Raw genomic sequence first — 19178 nt, 5'->3', positions numbered from 1 at the left:
ATAAGTGGCAGAACCAGGATTTAGACCCAGATCTTCTCAGCTCCAGTCCACCACGTGTCCTTCTTATCATGTACTCTCTATGTTACAAAGCCTGAGTTGCTGCTGCCAAAAGGATAGCCTCAAAGCCACCCCAGGCACTGGGCAGTCCTCTGCCATTCCTGTCCAGGGACATCTATGCCCTCATCACACTGGGCTTCATTATCTGTCTGTCTCTCCCCAGCTAAATTATTTTTTATTCCACAGCACCTAGTGTGAGAAAGACATTCAATAGAAGTTTGGTGAATAAAAGAACAGAAGAAAGAAATAAAACATTAAAAATATCAACATGACATAGAATATCCTGTATCATATGGACAGGAAGCCTTGGCATTTACAAGAGACCTGTCCAGAGCCTTTTGCAAATTTTCAAATCCATGGCAGCCCCTCTGAAACACACAGAACCCAGCCCTACCCTTGTCATTAATACTCCCAGAGCCTCCCAGCCCCTGCCAGGTTATGTGAGGCTGGGACCTGGGGAAAATCTCTAGGCCTAAAATAATAATCCCACCATTTCTACCTTAAATAAAATGCTGTGTAAGTGTAAAAGATTATCATTACAATGGGGATGTATCCTGTTACCCAAAGCCACTGATATAAAGGGCCCAGGAGGCTGATGAGCTTGCCCAGGCCCTGTCTGGGGACATTCACATCAACCCAGACTGGGGACATTCACATCTATGCTCAGTCACCTCTTTTCAAAGCCCAGTCAAGGAGTGTAGGTTTTGTTTCTTTTTCCCCCAACATGGTTTCTACCACGAGCTTCTCTGCTATGAGACCTCTGCCTTAGAGTCATTCCCTATCTCCTTCCAAGCTTCTTTCCTCTCACATCCCAAATCTCTTTAGCTTTAAGATGAAAAGCAAAACCTAATAGCCTGGCCTCCCCTCTTCTCCTTGTAGCGTTCCCAGATAGTCCCCTTCCTGCTGATTGTACCTTTGCCTCCTTCCTCCCTGCAAGTTGGTCTGCCTACTGGAAATGCATTTCAGAACTCTTCCAGAATGTATGTGCAAAAGGCCCACAGAGGCAGCAGTGTGGGAAGGATGCTGCTGGAGCTCCTGGGTCCCAGGAAGCTGGACTCAATTCAGGGATCTGCGAAGCATCACCACTGCCCCAGAATGCTCTGCCAGGCCATTCTCTGGTGTGCAGCCACCAGGGTATCACTTTCCTCAGGCTTGGAGTCCATCAGGCCCCACAGTGGTCAGGGGCCTGCAATGGGAGGCCTGCCCAACCCCTGCAAGACAGACTTATATTTTTCAAGGCAAACTCCACATGTGAAATGAGTTAATTTACTGAGATATTTTTTTTCCTCTTTGTCTTTTTTACTGACCGGTAACTGGATCGCAACCCTCGGTGTCGCGCCCGTACTGGGGACCGGTAACGGGATCGCAACCCTCGGTGTTGCGCCTGCACCGCGCTCAGCCAGTGAGCGGGAACCGGTCTCCACATGGGATCCGAACCCTCGGTGGGAGGGCGCACTCTCCAGTGCGCCACCGGGCTGGCCCAATTTACTGAGATTTTGAATGTATTTTTTATGCTATACAGAAGTCTACTTACATGGACAACTAAATCCTTCCCAACCCAGACTTCAACAACCATGGCCAGAGGCAGCTGCATCTAAGGAGGTCACAAATGGGATAATAACAGCTGAAAGGGACTTAAATCAGGCCTGGGTATGTCCTCTTAGCACTGGTCACTTTAGCAGAAAGCAGAGGGAAGCCCTGCACTAGACAATAGTTGCTGAGAGGGGCAGAGGGATCAGTGTAGACTCATTCAAAAAACCTACAACTGAGCAGGTTTCAAATGAGCAGGTGGACACTACGACCCATGTTCAACTACTGGGCAAACCCACTAACCTATTAGGGACAGTGAGGACCAGGTATGACTCCTGATCAGCTCAACAGGAGTCACCAAGTCCAAGCACAAAAGCCCACGAGGTCCTCTCCTGGGAAGTCCTCCCTCTTAAACCCTGACCACATGTGGTTTAGCCACAGTCCTGGCAAGCTTGGGTCTTTTCCAATGTCATAAATCCTTAGCACTCCACAGACAGGCACCTGAGAGTAATGAGACAGCTTGGAAGTGAAGGAGGAGACAGAAACTGTGAGTAGACAGAACTCAACAAGCATAGCAGCCCAAGTAAGTCATGCGCACACCAGTGTGACAACTGAGCTCACAAGAGAACCACAAACCTGCTAGGAGAAACAGGAACATCTCAAAAGCATCCCATACCCCAACTCCTGGGGTTCTACAAACAGGGAGAAGCAGGCAATTTCCCCAGCTATTAAAGAAATGCCAATTAAAATGACAACAAAGTGTCAATTTATAACTACAAAGATCAATAAACAATAAAACATGTTTAAAACAAATGACCGAGGGATGGCAATGCTGCAGGCAAATAGGAACACTCTTAGGTTGTGGGTGGTACTGGTTAACCAACACCATCTTTTGATAGTGAGGACATCAAGATCCCTAAAAATGTCAGCCTTTGACCTAGTCATCCCACTCCTGGGGATTTAGCTGAAAAAATTAAGTCAAAAGAAAGTGGGAAAATCATGGGAAGAAAGTTGTTTTATCAGTAAAATTTGTAATGATTAAAAGCTAGAAAATAAAAACCAAATGTCCACTGATAGGGAAATCTGGTATGCAACTCAATGAAACATAATACAGCCAGTTAAATGAGAAAAGCTTATGTAAGGAATGAAAGGCTATTTAAGGAATTATCTTAACCAGGGAAAAAAAAATAAGAGTAGAAAATTGTACAAATACAATGATTGTATACGAATAGATAAAAATTGGGAGGAACCACAGAAGAACACAAATAACTGTGTTGGGGTTGTAGGATTATAAATGTAATTTCATTTCAGTCCCATAAAGTTTCTCTTGATAATAAACTTTTAAGGGAGTGACCATGCTTTCCTAGCAAGGTGGGCTTGTCCCTCTCTGCTGACAATCAGGATGCCCACCACTGGCCCTTAGCCTTGGTGTATGACACACCTTGGGCTGTCCACATAGCTGGTCACACCTGGGGGATCCCACCAGGCTTCTAAGTGGGTCAGGCAGGCACGTGCACCAGCTAGTCCAACTGGCTGGGAGGCCTATGGGAGAAACATGGAGGACATTGGCAGCTGGAGAAGAGGAGAGCACAGGCAATTCCATGAATTTAAATATTGAGATGGATAATTTAAGAATCAAATGCAAGATTTGATGCAAATGCCCATCTGCTACTTAAATCTATATCCTGCCAACACCAGAGCATAGTTCTCAAATTAGAATGATCTCAAATGTCAGGTGGTCCACCCAATCTGTAGGTGGGTTATGGATGGCTGCCTGGTTTACAGATGAGATCTGAAGCTCAGAGAGGTGAGGTGATTTACCCAAAGACAGAGACTGCTAAGACAAACGCCACCACTCCACTGCCTACTAGTAGATGCATGCATGCTTATGAGGCTCAGAACATTCTTAATACAGGGTCTTGCTGCTTGATTGGATATAGGCACTGTGACTTGTGCCACAACCCAACTCACACTCTACTGTCTGCCACAGCCGACCTGACCATTCTATAGAGACACCTCCAGGAAGACATCAGGATGGCCAACCAACCCTTGTAGTCTTGGTGTCACCTACCCAAATTCCATCAATTATGGTGATGTCCTCCCCAGCTGGGACACAATAAGGCAGTCCTGCCTCATGCTCATAGCTGCCTGCACAAGCTGTGTGCACTCAACTCCTGGCCCTGCCACTTTCTGGCTATAGAATCTTGTGAGTGTCCTGGCCTTTCAGTGTTCTTGTCTATAAAATGGGAAAAATGAAGGTCTCTGTATGATACCATTGTGATGAGGATTAAATTAGGTAATAGAAGTGCTTAGCATAGAGAATACAAAATAACCCGTGTTAGTAAGATGTTTCCCTCATAGTCACTGTAAGGACTGAACAGGATGACAAATATAAAGCACCTAGCAAATGCTTTGCTTATAGTAGGGCTGTCTAAATAATAGCTATTATTATAATAATAAAGGTGTCAAACAGCACAAATGCAGTGGATTTTCCCCAGAAAGGGGTTGGGAAAAGGCTTCGCAGAGCCAGGAGGATGACTGCTCTTCCCCTCATAGAACAGATCCCTCCCTGACAGCCTCTCTGGCTCCCCACTCCACCCTCGGCCCCTCTCACCCTCCCATGTGCCCCTCCAGCCAGGAAATGACCCAAGTACCAGTCATTTCTTCCCTTTGATCCCCAGGGTCCAGTGAAAGCCAGACTTGACCATCACCCTCCGCCACAGCTACTCAGCAAACTTGCCCCTCCTCTGGGTCACTTTCAGGAGGAGGATGGGGGTAAGTGAGGCAGAGGGAAACTGCCCACCACTGATGAATCTCCTTGGGGCTGAGCTTAGGACTGCTTGCTGCTGCCCCCTGTGGCCAGTGGCTGGAGCTTCCACTGCCCTGCCTGTCCCTGCTGCCCCCCATTGGGTCCCGGGCACCCCACTCACAGCTCGAGGATGAGCACCACGTCAGTGCGGTTCTCGTAGACGTCGTGCAGCGTGATGATGTTGGGGTGCAGCACCTGCCGCAGGATGCTCACCTCCCGCTCGATCTCCTCCCGGCACACGCCCCGCCGGCTGGCCCGGCTCTGCCGTTTCTTGATGAACTTGGCTGCGTACTCGAGCCCTGTGCTCTTCTCCTGGCACTTCTTTACAATGGCAAACTGGCCACTGTGGGGACACAAACCCACACAATTAGGACATCACTGGAGCCATCAGGGAGGTGATCCCACTGTTAGCTACTAGGCCACACTAATTCAAAGTCATTCTGCCAGGACAGGACAAATCATGCCACTTTAGCCTGCCCACCTGGCTGACAACCAGTGACTGACATGGGGCAGGTACTGGGCTTTTCTTCTGTTCATATGGATCCTTTACCTTTTACCTAGAATGATTGTTAGTATTGTTATTCCCAGTGTGATGAGGTGAATACTGACAGCCTGAAAGGTTATTGAATTGATGACAATGACATGGCCCTGCATTGTAAAGCCTCAGCTGGAACCCAAGTCTAGTATCCAGATGAAATCACAGTGTCCATAAGCAGACTGGGTTGGTCAGGATCCTGGTTTGGGTGGGGGATGGGTGAAGGCAGACTAACGAAGTTAAACATCATAGTGGAAAATCATCACAGTGAGAGGGCTGGTGTGACCAGAGAGTTGTAAAATTAGGAAACTGAAGCACAAGGAGAGGTCAAGTGACTCACCTGAGGTCATCACAGAGTTAAAGGCAAAGCCAAACCTCAAAGCCAGACACCCAATCCACTGTCCACAAAGCCTCTAAAACAGTTATAAAAGTTAAGACCTTGCTTAGTCCCCTTAAAGCACTAGCACCTAGGGCTGGGCCTGGAAATCTTTCACTCCGGGTACCAAGACAGCAACCATGAAAGACTGTCCATGCCAGAGCAGCAGGCAGCTTCCCTGCATGCTCCAAGGGCAGCCCACCCCACAGGCAGGGGCAGCAATCTCCTGCTTCTCCATCTCAGTTCAAACAATCAGCAGGAGCAGGTCTAAGTTCCTGGAGATCTCCCAGTGGCATCCCTTCTGGGGGTCCTCCCACTCCTCTTCCAGCATTTTCCACCACTGCCCCATGTTTTCTTGCCACTCAAAATACCCACTGCTTGGGTAATTCAGAAAATTTTATGGTTCAGCTTAATAAGGAGCCACCAGACTCCAGGATGTACTCTCCTAGTAGCTCTGGGATAAAAGTTACACACAATGAAATGCTCTGGATATTTGTCCCAACCTCAGAAAATAGCATTGCATCTGGACCATTCCATTATTAGAATAATCCTCAGTTTGACAGTCTTCAAATAAGCTGAGGGACAACAACAACAAAAAAGTCACGTTGAGAAAGCAAGGAATATAGGCACTGTGACTTGTGCCACAACCCAACTCACACTCTACTGTCTGCCACAGCCAACCTGACACTTTAGTACACTTAAGTAGCATTCTATGGCAACCACTTTAGGATGTCACCAAAGAGAAATTCATGTATCTCTCCATCCCTTCATTCCCCATTCATTCAACACTGTCCGAGCATCTGCTCTGTGCCAGGGACCAAAGGCACAGACAACAGGAACAGATGGAGCTTTTGGGTGTGAGAGGTCTTTGGGGGCTGAGCCGGGCAGGGAAGGCTCTGGGGAGCCAAACTTACATTACACTGTCCACTTCTAAAGTTACAGCTATTTAGGCCCCACATATTGGCTCTGAGATGTCCACGCACCAGGGGCTGACACAGGTGGAATGAAGCCAGGCCTCCCAAAGCCAGAGTGAACACAGTCAGTGTGATCTCTAACACAGATGGTCATTTGGAGCCACTTCAGGCCTCGGGGACATTGGGTCCTTCAGTGGGTGCCAGCAAACACTTGACAAAGCTTCCAGTCCCAGGCGGCTGAGAGTCTCAGTGTCAGAGCGGCCATGCTCCTTCCTCTCCCTCTGACACCTCAAGGGGCTGCTAGCAGGGTCTGGCATTTTAGAGTTCCCACAGCCTTTTCACAGCAGCACTGAGTTTCTACTTTTGGTAAAGTAGAGGAAAGCAAAGCTTAAGGATTTTAAGCGATGTGTTTAAGCTTATAGAGCATGCAGGTGGCAGCGTGGGGTTTGGTTTGGCACTCAAATCCCCCAATTCCCAGTCCCAGACTGTATTGACTATATTAGGACTTGTGGAGGGGTAAAAGAGATCTGGTAAAGTAGAGCTAAACATTCCAGGTCACCTTGACATAGCTTCCTCTTTGTCTTATGAGGGAAACAGGCATTTTCTTTATCATATGCCTGGAAAATTCCTCAAACACTCAAAAAGCCAATGAGTGTTTGCTTTTCCTGCCTGAGTTTTCTCTTTGTGACAGCAGCTGTGGCAATGAGAGGTGACCAGGGCAGGCCTAAAATGCAGGCATATTCCTCCCTCCAAAAGGAGGTATTTTGAGAGCGGGTGACTAAGACAGAGCCAAACACCAGGCAACACTGCTCACTGCACCTCCGTCCACTCAGGAGTCCTCCACGCGTCCTGCAGGGCAGGATGATGAGTGAACACACTCCACTAGGCCCAGTCCCCAGACTACAAGGTTTGAGCTGCAAGAGGCTTCAAGGACAGACAGGCCTGGCCTCAGGGACTTATGCTATCACCTGGGGCAAGTCACTACTGGCTCTGAGCACCAGTTTCCTCATCTGTAAAATGGGAATCATGATTCCCTGCGAGAGAATTATGCAGACTGTAAAAATATCTGTAATGTTGGCCTACAGGCAACACTAATAAATGACTCATGGGAAGACCAAGCGAGAGGCATCCACAGACAGAAGTCACTTATTCAAATGGGAAAAGCCCCCCTGATGATTCCAATGCACAGCCAGATGTGGGAATATCTCTAAGAAATTAGCCAACTCTTTTAAGACTAAAGCAGTGGTTCTCAACCCTGGCTGCATGTGGGAATCATCTGGGGAATTTTAAAACTACTGGTGTCTAGGTCTTACCCCCAGAGATTCTGATCTCCTGGGTCTGGGCTGCAGCCTAAAGATGGGGATATTTTAAAGCCCCCTGGGTGCCTCTGACGTGCAGCCACGGCTGAGAACCATGGACTTACAACAGCTGTCTGATTACCTCCATTTCACAGGTGGTGAAACTATACCACTGCCACTCATATTATTCCGTCTTTTTCGCTATTACAATTCCTCTTAGTTGTTTGATCTGACCAATTAAGAGAAAGGGAATCAGAGGGGAGAGGTTGTCTCTCCCACCAGCACAGATTTTGCTCAAGGGGGTCAACAACCTAATTGCTGTGATATTAATTTGCAAATCAAGGCAAGATTACCCTAGGCTTTTGGGGATAATAGGAGTAAAAATTTGCAGCCCCTGGCCACTGTACCCACAGCAGAAGCACAAGAGCAGAATCTGATGTGGCTCTATTACACCTGGCAGAGGGCACCAGCAGGAAGACAATAAAGGTGACAGGCCCTTGCTTGCACACCAGGAAGGCTCCACAGCCAGAAGTTGAGGCCCCACAGTGCAGAAGCTGCCCAGCTAGGTCTCAGGGGAAGGGGTGGATGGCAAGGGCCTGTCTAGGTTAGGACAGAGCCATCCAGGGCCTCATCCAGGGAGGGAGAAGTAGGGATCATCTAACCTCTAATGAAGGTCGTTGTCAATCCTAAGTCAAAACTTATGGGCATATATGCAGAGCCACATATTCCTATTTCCCCTGTGGCAACAGTCAATACCTGCTCAGTGGTCTAATGCAGCAAAGGGATGGTAGTCAGGAGGCCTGACTCCTGGTTCCGACCTGCTCTCAAAGCTTAGTGCACTTAACCAAGGAACTACCTTCCCAGTTCCTATTTCTCCAACTGTCACCTGAGGCCTCACCTCAGAAAGCTTCCTGTCAGAAAACTCCAAAGAGCCTGTGACAACCCTAAATGGAAATGAAGGCTTTCCCTTCTCTCCAAATTCCTGTCTCTGGGCTGGTGTCAGGAGACTTGGGGTCTAGTCAGAGCCCTAGCACTAACGGGCCATGACCCTGGGCAGCCTGTTTAACTCTTTCCATCCTTGCCAAATGAGGACAGTAAAACCTACCCCGCCCACCTCCCAGGGTTGTTCAGGAAGTCATAAGATAATGTCTGACACACAACTTTACCATCTAGCACTGCAGAAAGCCATGAGGCATGGGGGGCGGGGCGGGAATGGGGACTCCGTGTCTGAGGCTGGTCTGCTAAAGTCACATAGGAGGGTTTAGTGAAGGGCAGTAAACCCACAAAACACAAAAACTACCTTCCCCTCTTTTGCCAGTATATTCTCCTGCAATTATGTCAGGAACACTCCCCTCTTCCCAGGCTGAGGGCTCAGCTCCTTACTCACTTAGCACCCAGAAGGACAGTGGGGCTGTGTAGAGATCAGTGTCACTGGCAGATGGGCCTTGTTCTATAACTTGGCAGGACCCAGAGTAGCACCCCACAAGGGCTTCCTTGTCGTCTGCCCAGCAATCACATGAAAAGGAGTACACCTAGAACAGCTTCTGGGTGCTCAGAAATGTCTCCAACCCTAGCTCTTATGCTTCATGGAAGAGCCTGGCTCAATTCACCCCCCAAATTTCATTGCCAAGGGGGAATAACCCAGGTATGACCTAAATGTCACAACATGGGATAGATTTTGCATAGCAATGTGGACTTTACAACATTTACATCTGGCTTTTCTCTTTACAAGCTAATTTTATATTTATTCTTAACATTTGCGGGTATCATTCTTAATTCCATTTTACAGATAGAAGACTGACGCCTAGAGAAGTTAAGTGGCTTAGAGGTTGGACCAGGTAGTTGTACCTATGCCTCCTGACTCCAACTCTGGTGAGACTCGCAAGGTAACCAACCAGCAGTGGTGTGCCAAGTAGCGAGAAAAGGTACCCATCCCCAAAGGGAGGAGTATTTTATCACTGGCCTTTTTTAGAATTGCTGGCCCATGGTAATAATAAAAGGCAGACTGACTTTTACTCAATGTTATCATTGGTTTTAAGTTCTCAAAAGACAATGCACTCCTCATGGCCTGCATCAAGGTGGACCACTCCCACTGCCCCTCCCCCACCCTCCATGGGTGGCCATGGCCAGCCAGACTTGCTCTGTCAACTACCAGGAGCCAGCTGCTAAAGGGGTAGTAAGGCCTATGAATAGAGTGGGTCTGACTCATTCCCTTCCTCAGTCATCTCTAAAGTGACCATGAATAGAGTGACGTGCCCAAAGTCACCAGTTTATCAAGGTGGGGATAAAGCAATGCTGCACAGAATGCAGGGACCCAACCTAGGGACAAGATGCCATGTGAGGTGAGAGGTATCTAATGGGAAGTGTTCCAAGGCAGAGGGATGTGGAGACCGGTTCCTCCTGCTGCTTCCCCACCACAGTCCCTCCAGTTCCTCTTCCCACCCTGGAGAACAGTGAGCCCTGATTCCTCTTGGAATTACCCTGCAAGTTTTGGGGGCCACAAGGCAGGGATGATGCTTAGAAATTTCCCATCAAGACCACCCCAGGTGCAGCTAATTACACTTTCAGCCAGTATGTCTCAAAGGCAGGAGCAGCTCAAATGTATAGTCCACAGGAACCAGATTAGCCTGATCCCAGAGGGTCCACACCCAGATCCCAGGCAACAGCCTGTTTGGGGATGGTGTCACTGAGCCCACTCCCACTCTTCTGCCTGGCCAGGCTCGACTGTGAAGTCTTTGTGGTTGTCCCTACCCCTATCTCCCACCTCTTCCCAACACAGCCATCCTCCAGCCAGCCAGCTCCCCAATTCCAAATCATGAACAAGATCCTTTTTTTTTTTTTTTTTAAAGATGACCGGTAAGGGGATCTTATCCCTTGACTTGGTGTTGTCAGCACCACGCTCACCCAGTGAGCAAACCGGCCATCCCTATATGGGATCTGAACCTGTGGCCTTGGTGTTATCAGAACCGCACTCTCCCGAGTGAGCCACAGGCCAGCCCCTTGAACAAGATACTTTCTCCCACTGCCTTACCAACCAATCTGCTTCTGATCTTCTTTATCCAAGTTCAGACTTTAGAGTCAAAAGATCCAGGTTCTATTTCCAGCTCTGCTGCCTTTAGCACATTATATAACCCTGAGCTTCAGTTTCTGTGTGTAACACATTATTAAGAATGTCTCAGTCTCACCAGATTATAATGAGAATGAAAGAGACAAGTACTGTGAAAGCATCATGTAAACCATGCTTTTAACATGAATGTGAATTATTATTTCTTTCCCTCCATTGGATCACCACATCAGATGCTGGTCTCCATTTTCCAGTCCCAGCATACTCTTGAACCTGATTTGGACCCAATGAACACCACCCAGCTTAAAAATAGATAGTGCTGGGGAGAACCATGGCAGCTGAAAAGCAGGGTCCCCAGCTGGTGTCAGGATGTAGGAAGGCAGAAAACACTATGAGACGCAGTTATCTGAGGTCAGGGCAAGCAGGAACCAGATATCCGGGAAACAAATACACAGTGAAGAAACACATTATCAGAAGTCACAACAGGAAGCAGGTCGGGATTCCAGCCCAAAGAAATGAGGGTAAGGAGCAAAAATTTACCAAAAGCCGGGTGGGCAGCAGGTTGGGAACTAGGCAGGAAGACAATAGAAGCACGCTGGAGCAAAGCAAAGCTAGCATGCAGCTATGCAGAATCTGGGGCAACAGAAACATCGGTCCAGAAGCTGCCAATGGAAGAGGGCCAGGGCCACTCAACAGGACTTTTCTCCCAGCCAGGGAGCCAAGCCCGTGGTCTCATAAGCCTGTTTCTCCTCCCTGACCATGATCCCACTGACTTTCTAGTCTCTTGACAATGGCTTTTAAATTTATTTGAGGTGTGGAACCCTCTCTCAAACCTTTCACAGAAGTCTAATATGTAAAACAGATAAAAAGCTGTGCTTCTTTTTGGGGAGAGGCACTCAGAACCCACCCACTCAGCATCCCCACCCCCATGATGCCTAAAGGGGTTTCATGGAACCCTAAAAGCTCCAGGATCATAGTTTGAGAAGTACTGCTCTATGGCATAGAAACATGCTCTTTGATGATCACAAAGAAGTTTCAAACTGTAAAGGAAAACAGAGAAGAAACAATATGATGCTGCTTCTCAAAGTTATTATCTAGTCTTTCCAGAAGTTACTCCACCCAAACTCGGGGTCAACAGTAAGGAATACATATAGAATAAGCATTAGGAACCAGAAGTCTCCAGGGAGCTGAAGCCTGACCTATAAATGGCCCCTATCCACAAAGTCACAGGTGGTCGCTCTGTGCTGGCCTGTGGCAGCTACTTGCACAGGTTAGCTTGTTTAATTCCCTGGCCCTACAGACTAACTTCCTTCCCCATGCCCTTTTTTTTGGGGGGGGTCAGAAAAAACTCCTAAAGCACAAAAAGGAAAGAATTGTTCAGCAGAGCCAAGTTGGGCTGAGGTATGATTACATTTCAGAACCTATTTTTAAATGCAATAAGCACGTTTTGATGCTGTTGTCAAATGAGCACGAGCCCACAAGTCCAAGACCTGAAATAAATCAGGTTCAATTTAAATTGGACTTGGCTATACAGAGAAAGGTTTTCACTGAAAATACAGCTCAGTGTCCTCCGATATTTCTTGTAGTCTAGAGTCTAGATCTAGACACTGACATGATGTAGGTTACTGTGGCATGTTGCGCTTAGAGGGTACCACCCACCCATCACTCACCCACCCACCCATCTACTCACCTACCATCGGCCCACCCCTCCATCCACTTAACTGTCCATTCACCCCTCTATCCACTTACTAATCTATTCCTCCACCCCTCATTTACTGATCATTGTCCTAAGTGCTATAAACAAGACAGCCCCACAACTTGAACAGCTTAAGTCTATTGCAGAGATCAAACACTAATGAAAAGGAAATACGCATGGGTATGACAGAGACATCTGCAACAGCTGGAGAGGGAGGGAATGATACACACATGGTTCGTTCTGTGGAGGCCCCAAGTCACCACCTCTCCACCTTACTTCCTCCCTGTAAGCTGGCCACTTTCTCAAGGAAATACACCAGGAGCCTGAATTAGCACTTTCCTCTCCTCCTCATGGGGGTGGAGGGAAGAGGTCAAGTGGCCAATTGTGTTCAGCTGGGTCAGGCACCCTTCCCACCACCTGAGTTCCTGACAATCAGATGTATGTTTGATAAATGAAAGAATGTCAACAGAACAGGTCAGCTTGCTCACTCCTAGAAATGTCAGCCAGGCCCACAGCCCGGGCAAGGGCCTGGAAACTGGACCACGAAGGATGACACCTTAAACATGAGCTCATGCTACAGAGCAAGAAAAGAACTGCAGAGAAAAGATGGGAAAATCCAGATGGTCGAGGTTCTCCTGTTACTGTGGGGGTACAGGGTCATCCCTCATAAGATGGTGAAATGAACAGTTCATCTTCTAGAATCCCTCCCAACCTGCTGGACCTCTCCCATCTAGTGCAAAGATCTCTCCTGTACCCAGGGTGTCTCCTGTGAACTTTCCACTTCTTCTAGGCCCACATCCCCCTGTGGCAGTCTCATAATTCACATAAGGTGATAAAGGATTCCAAAGGGTTAACCTGAGCTTCCCTCCAAAGTAACATGTATGCATTTTAACAGCACCTTTGACCAAGAAGGGGCTTTAATGGTGGCAAGTTTAGGCACACATTGGGCAAATAGAGAAATGACTTGGAAACAGAAATGTCTTTCCACTTTCCTAAAATTCACACCAAATAGGTAGCTTTGCAGAGGACTATGTATGTCTGTGTGTGTGAATGTAGATGTGTGTACAAATCATAACCAATTATTTCTTGTCTGTTTTCTTTTTTTTTTTTTTTTTCCTTTTTTGTCTTTTTTTGTGACCGGTAACGGGATCACAACCCTCGCTGTCGCGCCTGCACCGCGCTCAGCCAGTGAGCGGACCGGTCTCTACATGGGATCCGAACCCTTGGCGGGAGCGCCGCCCCCCCCCTCCCCCGCGGGCCCCCCGCCCCCCCCCCCCCTCTCTTTTTTTTTTTTTTTTTCCTTTTTTGTCTTTTTTTGTGCCCGGTAACGGGATCACACCCCTCGGTGTCGCGCCTGCACCGCGCTCAGCCAGTGAGCGGACCGGTCTCTACATGGGATCCGAACCCTTGGCGGGAGCGCCGCCGCACTCTACCGAGTGCGCCACCGGGCCAGCCCTTCTTGTCTGTTTTCTTCTGTACACCTGGATCTTAATGCCCAAGGGATTCTTGTTGCAACTTCTTCATTGATATACTGGATTCTTAGCCACCTAGGGTGGATGGTCTCTGTTTCTCAGAAGTTCTGTAAGTTTTTTATCCAAACTTGCTTCCTCACCATTACTTGATAATGCCCAAAATTGCCTCTCCCAAACACTCAGGGCTGTGAATGGGGAAGACCACTTGCTGTGGGAAGAGCACTGGTTTAGCTGTCCTGGCTCCACCACCAACACCCAAGCCCCCTTCTCTCTTGGGGCCTCAGCTTCATAAGATAATAATGAAAGGTTGAACCAAGGATATCTCTTTCATGTCCCCACCCCCATCCCAGCTCACCCTATTAGTGTTCTCTGATGCAGGTTAAAATATCACATGTATATAGCAGTATGAAACACATTCCAGAAACACAAAGTGTGGTTTCTGGGTCTCCTACTGCATAGGGCCCAGCCATGGGTTCAGGCTACTTAAATTTATAAGTCACGTGTTAGCCAACTAAATTTCCAAAGACAGTGGGGGGATCAGGGCTTCAGGCAAGGAAAGCAGATCCTGGGCACTCTCAGCAAGATGTCCCTGTACCATCTTCATGTCTAGCAAAATGCTGAACACCCCAAACAACACAAAAGTTCTTCTATAACAAATGACCTGGGCATTCACCTCAGCCCTCAACTACCACTCGGACTGTAAGAGCCTGGAGAGTAAGAACTATCATCTTTAGAACTCTCACAGGGCCCAGCTCAGCACAGGGTACAAAACAGGAATTCAGCCAGTATTTGTAGAAATGGTGACCTACACTAAAGAAGCAGGAAGTGTGGGGAAGGATCTATCACCTTCAGCCAGCCCTCAGTGCAGCAGGAGCACTTCACTGGCAGACTTGCCTAAAAAAGAGAACAGTCACGTATTTTTTATGACAAAAGAAGCATGTTCATTATTTTTGAAAAGAGGAAAGAAAGAAAAAACAGAAAAGCACAAACAGGAAGACAAAAATGTTCCTTAGTCCCATCTTCCTGAGATAACAATCATTATCATTTTGGAATCTGCTCTCTCAATTTTTTTCTATACATACTACAGTCTTTTTTATTTGTTTGTTCATTTTTTTAATGTAAGTAGTATGATACTGTATGTACTATTTTGGAACTTGCTTTTTAAAATTCTCCATCTAATAGCATAGCATGAACACTTTCTCACATAATCAAAAATTTTCATACATAATTTTTAGTGGCTGCATAATATCCCATCTGATAGAGTTTGGACATGTTGTCCCTGCCAAAACTCATGTGGAAATCTGATCCCCAATGTGGCAGTGTTGGGAGCTGTTTGAGTCATGGGGATGGATCCCTCATGAATGGATTAATGCTCTCCCTAGGTGGGGGGAGTAATGAGTGAGTTCTTGCTCTGTTAGTTCCCATGAGAGCTGGTTGTTTAAAAGACCCTGGCACCTCCACACTCTCTCTCTCTTGCTTCCTCCCACCATGTGATCTGCTTGTACCCGCTGCTGGCTGCCATTTTCCACCATGAATAGAAGCAGCCTGAGGCCCATGCTAGATGCAGCTGTCTCAGAATCGTAAGCCAAATAAACCTCTCTTCTTTATAAATTACCCAGTCTCAGGTATTCTGTTATAGCAACACAAAATGGACTAATACATGATCACACAGATAAACCATGGTTTTTAAAGCAAATTCTTAATTTTGGACAAACATATATTTCTAATTTTTAATATCATTAAAAATAATTGTAATAAATACCCCTTATGAATAAATCTCTTCATACACCTCTGACTGCCTTTCTTTAGATAAATCTAAGAAGCAGAATCCTTGGTCAAAAAGTATGTAGATTTTTAAGGTTTCTGATGCTTGACAAATTATCCTCCAGAAAGATCGTCCCATTAATCCTCCTAATAGCCCAAAACATCCTTAGTCCACTCCCCACACCCCCACTCCTCACCTCCCCCATATCTCAACAAATACTGGCTCTTTACTTTCTTCAACTTTACCATTTTGATACTTGAAAGCTATCTCCTTGTTGTTTTAACCTGACTTTAATTAACTTGTTGATTAGTAAGAATGAACATCTTCTCCTATGTCTACTGGTAATTTGAACTGCCTACTCATATGCTTTGCTAATTTTTCTATTGGTGTATTTGCCTTTTTCTAATTATTTGTAAAAGCTCTTTACATATTTGCAGCATTAAACTTTGTCATGTATATTGCAAATATTTTCCTTAATTTTCTTATGGCTAAGTTGTTCATTGTCTATAAAGGAGCTTTAAGTCTTTCTCAGCATCAGATGGTGTTAACCAGTTTTCTCCCTTTACCTCTCTTTTCTCCTGCCTTTCACTTCAATCACCCAACTGCTGTGCCTTAGGGGCACTCTGAAGGGAACAATTCTGTGCCTTAGTGAGACTCTTGACACTGTTGGTCACCTAGGCACTCCATCCAGGTTATACCTTCAAACCTACTGTACAGACCCAAGAATCTACCACTAGCCTTCATCCCACAACACCTGGTCCTTTCCCCAAAGTCACTGCATTCTTGCTCCTGGCAAGGTCCCTCTTGCCAGCTGACTAAAAAAAGGAGTGACATCCAAGGATGAGCAGGTCCTTCTGCGGGGTGGGCCTCAGCTGTGGGGCCACCAGCACAACAGACACCTTTATGGATGCAAAGCATCTCCCCAACCCCAAATTATCCATTACGTTGTATAGTATCCTTTGTAAACAGGACTCACAACATGGCTTTCTTTCAGAAATTACTACCATGAAGATGTTTGTTTACCCTGAAAAACTGACACCCTTCCTCATTTCAGATAATGAAAATGACATTATCTTATTTCCCTTTTGCTGTCTTGGTGGTCAATGTCAACACCATGGTGGCCTAGATCTTGGGTGTATTTCTTTCTCCCTTTCTTTGCACTAGTCATTCTCAAACTTGGGGCTGTATCAGAATCATCTGGGGAGTCTGTTAAAAATGCAGATGCCGGGCTGGCCCAGTGGCGCACTGCTACAGTGTGCCACTTGGGAAGTGCGGCGGCGCTCCCGCCGAGGGTTCGGATCCCACATACAGACCGGTTCCCGCTCACTGGCTGAGCGAGGTGCAGGGAGCAACACTGAGGGTTGCAATCCCGTTGCCGGTCCTGGGCCGGTACGGGCGCGACACTGAGGGTTGCTATCCGTTGCTGGTCATGAAAAAAGACAAAAAGGAAAAAAAAATGCAGATGCCTAGGCCCTACCACAGGTTTGCTAAATCCTACTCTTTTGGAAGGCATGCAGTTTTTGACCTTCTAACTTTATTTTCAAATTCTGTCTTTTTGCCTCTCATTGTATGTTGCCTCAGATCCTGCAAGAGGACCTATAAGTAGCTCTGTGCTGTCCTCACTGCATTGTTCATTGGCCCAGGAAACAAGCATGGAGAAAGACAGTGAGCTGCAGAGCATGCCTTCAAAGACACAGCTGAGCCCATTTCAGGGATGGCTAAAGAGGGCCTAAAGTGTTAAAGATGTGCTCAAGGCAGGGACACTCAAACAATCATTACAGTTGATCCCATGGCCAAGCTGATTGATCACAAAGCTGAAGGCATTTCCCACAGGAATAAAATGGTGCCACCCCATCTCCTCCTCCCCATGCTTGCAGGTGGCCCATCCCCTCATCCCCACCCTCAAAGGGATTTGGCCCTAGATCCACACCCAGCCTCCTATGCCCACAGGCCTGGAAGTTGGGAAGGAACAGCTCCAAGTCCTCTAAGAAGTGTATTTCCCTCCAAACTCTGAGGAGACCTCCCATCCAGCCTTGAGTACCCAGCAGAAGCTAGAGCCTCTGTTGGGCAAGTGGCTTAGAGTGTGGCTGTGCCATCTCCTCTGTCATCACCACCCCCAATTAGCAGCTACCAGGTGCCATTGGGATTGCCACTCCTACCCGGCTCCTGTAACTCTGCTCAACATCATTACAGGCTTTGGCACTGCCTGACAGGTCTCCTTCGCACCTATTTGTCAGGATGTAGGAAAGGTACACGCCACATCCAACGTGATTTATTTTTCCTTTGTCTACCAAACCACAATCTAGAGTGGACCCCAGCCTCTAAAATGGCTTCTCCCCTCTACAAATCCCACCCACCAAGCATCCCCCAGAAGCTGCCTCCAGGTGGCCTTGTCCTTGCCCATGTGGCCCACATTGGAGTCACAGAGGGGCAGGGGTTAGCCAGCAGCACTCCGAGGGCACAGGGGGCCTCAGTTCTGGGAAGACTCTAGGATAACTTCGGCCCAGTTCTGTTACAGCTGGCTGTCAGGCCTTCATTGAGTTTTGTCATCAGTGAGATGAGAATGACAACCACCTCATAGGCTGTGATGAGGATTTAATGCACTGATCCATGTAAGTGCACAGAACAGCATCTGCCACATGGCAAAGACTGACAAATATGATTGTATTTTTAGCTCTCTGGGCTTCAGTATCCTCGCCTGTGAAATGAAAAGAATACACTTAGCTTACAGGACACTGGAGAAAATTTAATTCGAGAAACATGAGTACACTCAGCACAGAGCCTGGCATATCCGTGGTGCTTGGTGAATGGATTCTGACTGATGAAGGATGAACCAATCAGAAATTAATGTCATGGTTCAGAGCAGACATTTTCACCCTTGGTTTCAGGCTGCACTTTCCTGCCCCTTGACATCCCAGAAAATCACCTGTACCCTCAGAGAAACAGACCTACAGAGCAGTCACTGGCTCCCACATGGCCCAGGCTGGCCAGACAGGCACATTCCTCTGTTATATTGAGAGCTGGCAGGTCCAGGCTTTCCCCCTGGAGCAGAGGGAGAAGCTAGGTTGTGTCTCAACACATCAGGGCCCAGGACAGCCCAGGGACAGACTATCTCCCTCAGGCCACCTGCCACTACCCTATTTCCTCCAGGCCAGGGATTCTTTAGGGTCCTCTGACAGAGGCTGGGCCAGGCTGGCAAGGCTCCTATGCACACAGAGAACCACATAAGCAAGGTTCTCCACCTGGGTCCCTGGGTCTCTGTTGGGTGGGGCCATCCCCAGAGGAGACCGAGGGGAATTGGCAGGAAACCCAGCCAGGAGCAGCTGAGACTGCCAGGACCATAACAACAGATGCCCTTGGTGTGCACAGCTAAGCATCCTCCCCGTCACAGCTCTTACTGCTCTGGACTATTCTGTCAGTTTGCCTGAATCCCTGGGCTGTAAACTCCTGAAAGGTAGGCATGTCTGTCTTGCTCACTATTGTGCTTTCAGCATCTATAAGTACTGAGTGAGTCTTACTTAGTTGATTAAATGAGTCTTGAGTTTAGGCACTGAGAACACAGATGAGCAAGATGCAGGCCCTCATCCAGGTAATAACCGCCAAACACTGAAGAAGGCAGCTCCCCTGTGCCCAGCCTTGCAAACCTTTGCTAAACTGAACAT

The 19178-nt window shown here is 47.5% G+C and overlaps 1 protein-coding gene across 1 annotated transcript in view; it reads right to left on the bottom strand.

Annotated features, from left to right (window-relative positions):
• Window positions 1–4513: 4513 nt before the first annotated feature.
• The window catches only part of LOC103595494 (death-associated protein kinase 2), a 65513-nt gene continuing 50848 nt past the window's right edge, over window positions 4514–19178 (bottom strand). The window contains exon 2 of the mRNA XM_008578912.1: window positions 4514–4739. Coding sequence (XP_008577134.1) covers window positions 4514–4739 — 226 coding nt within the window. The remainder of the gene's footprint in view (window positions 4740–19178) is intronic.

Source organism: Galeopterus variegatus, unplaced genomic scaffold, assembly GCF_000696425.1.
Source record: "Galeopterus variegatus unplaced genomic scaffold, G_variegatus-3.0.2 Scaffold1780, whole genome shotgun sequence".
NCBI lineage: Eukaryota > Metazoa > Chordata > Mammalia > Dermoptera > Cynocephalidae > Galeopterus > Galeopterus variegatus.
The sequence above is the reverse complement of the archived record's forward strand: the minus strand, read 5'-3'. Positions and strand labels throughout refer to the sequence as shown.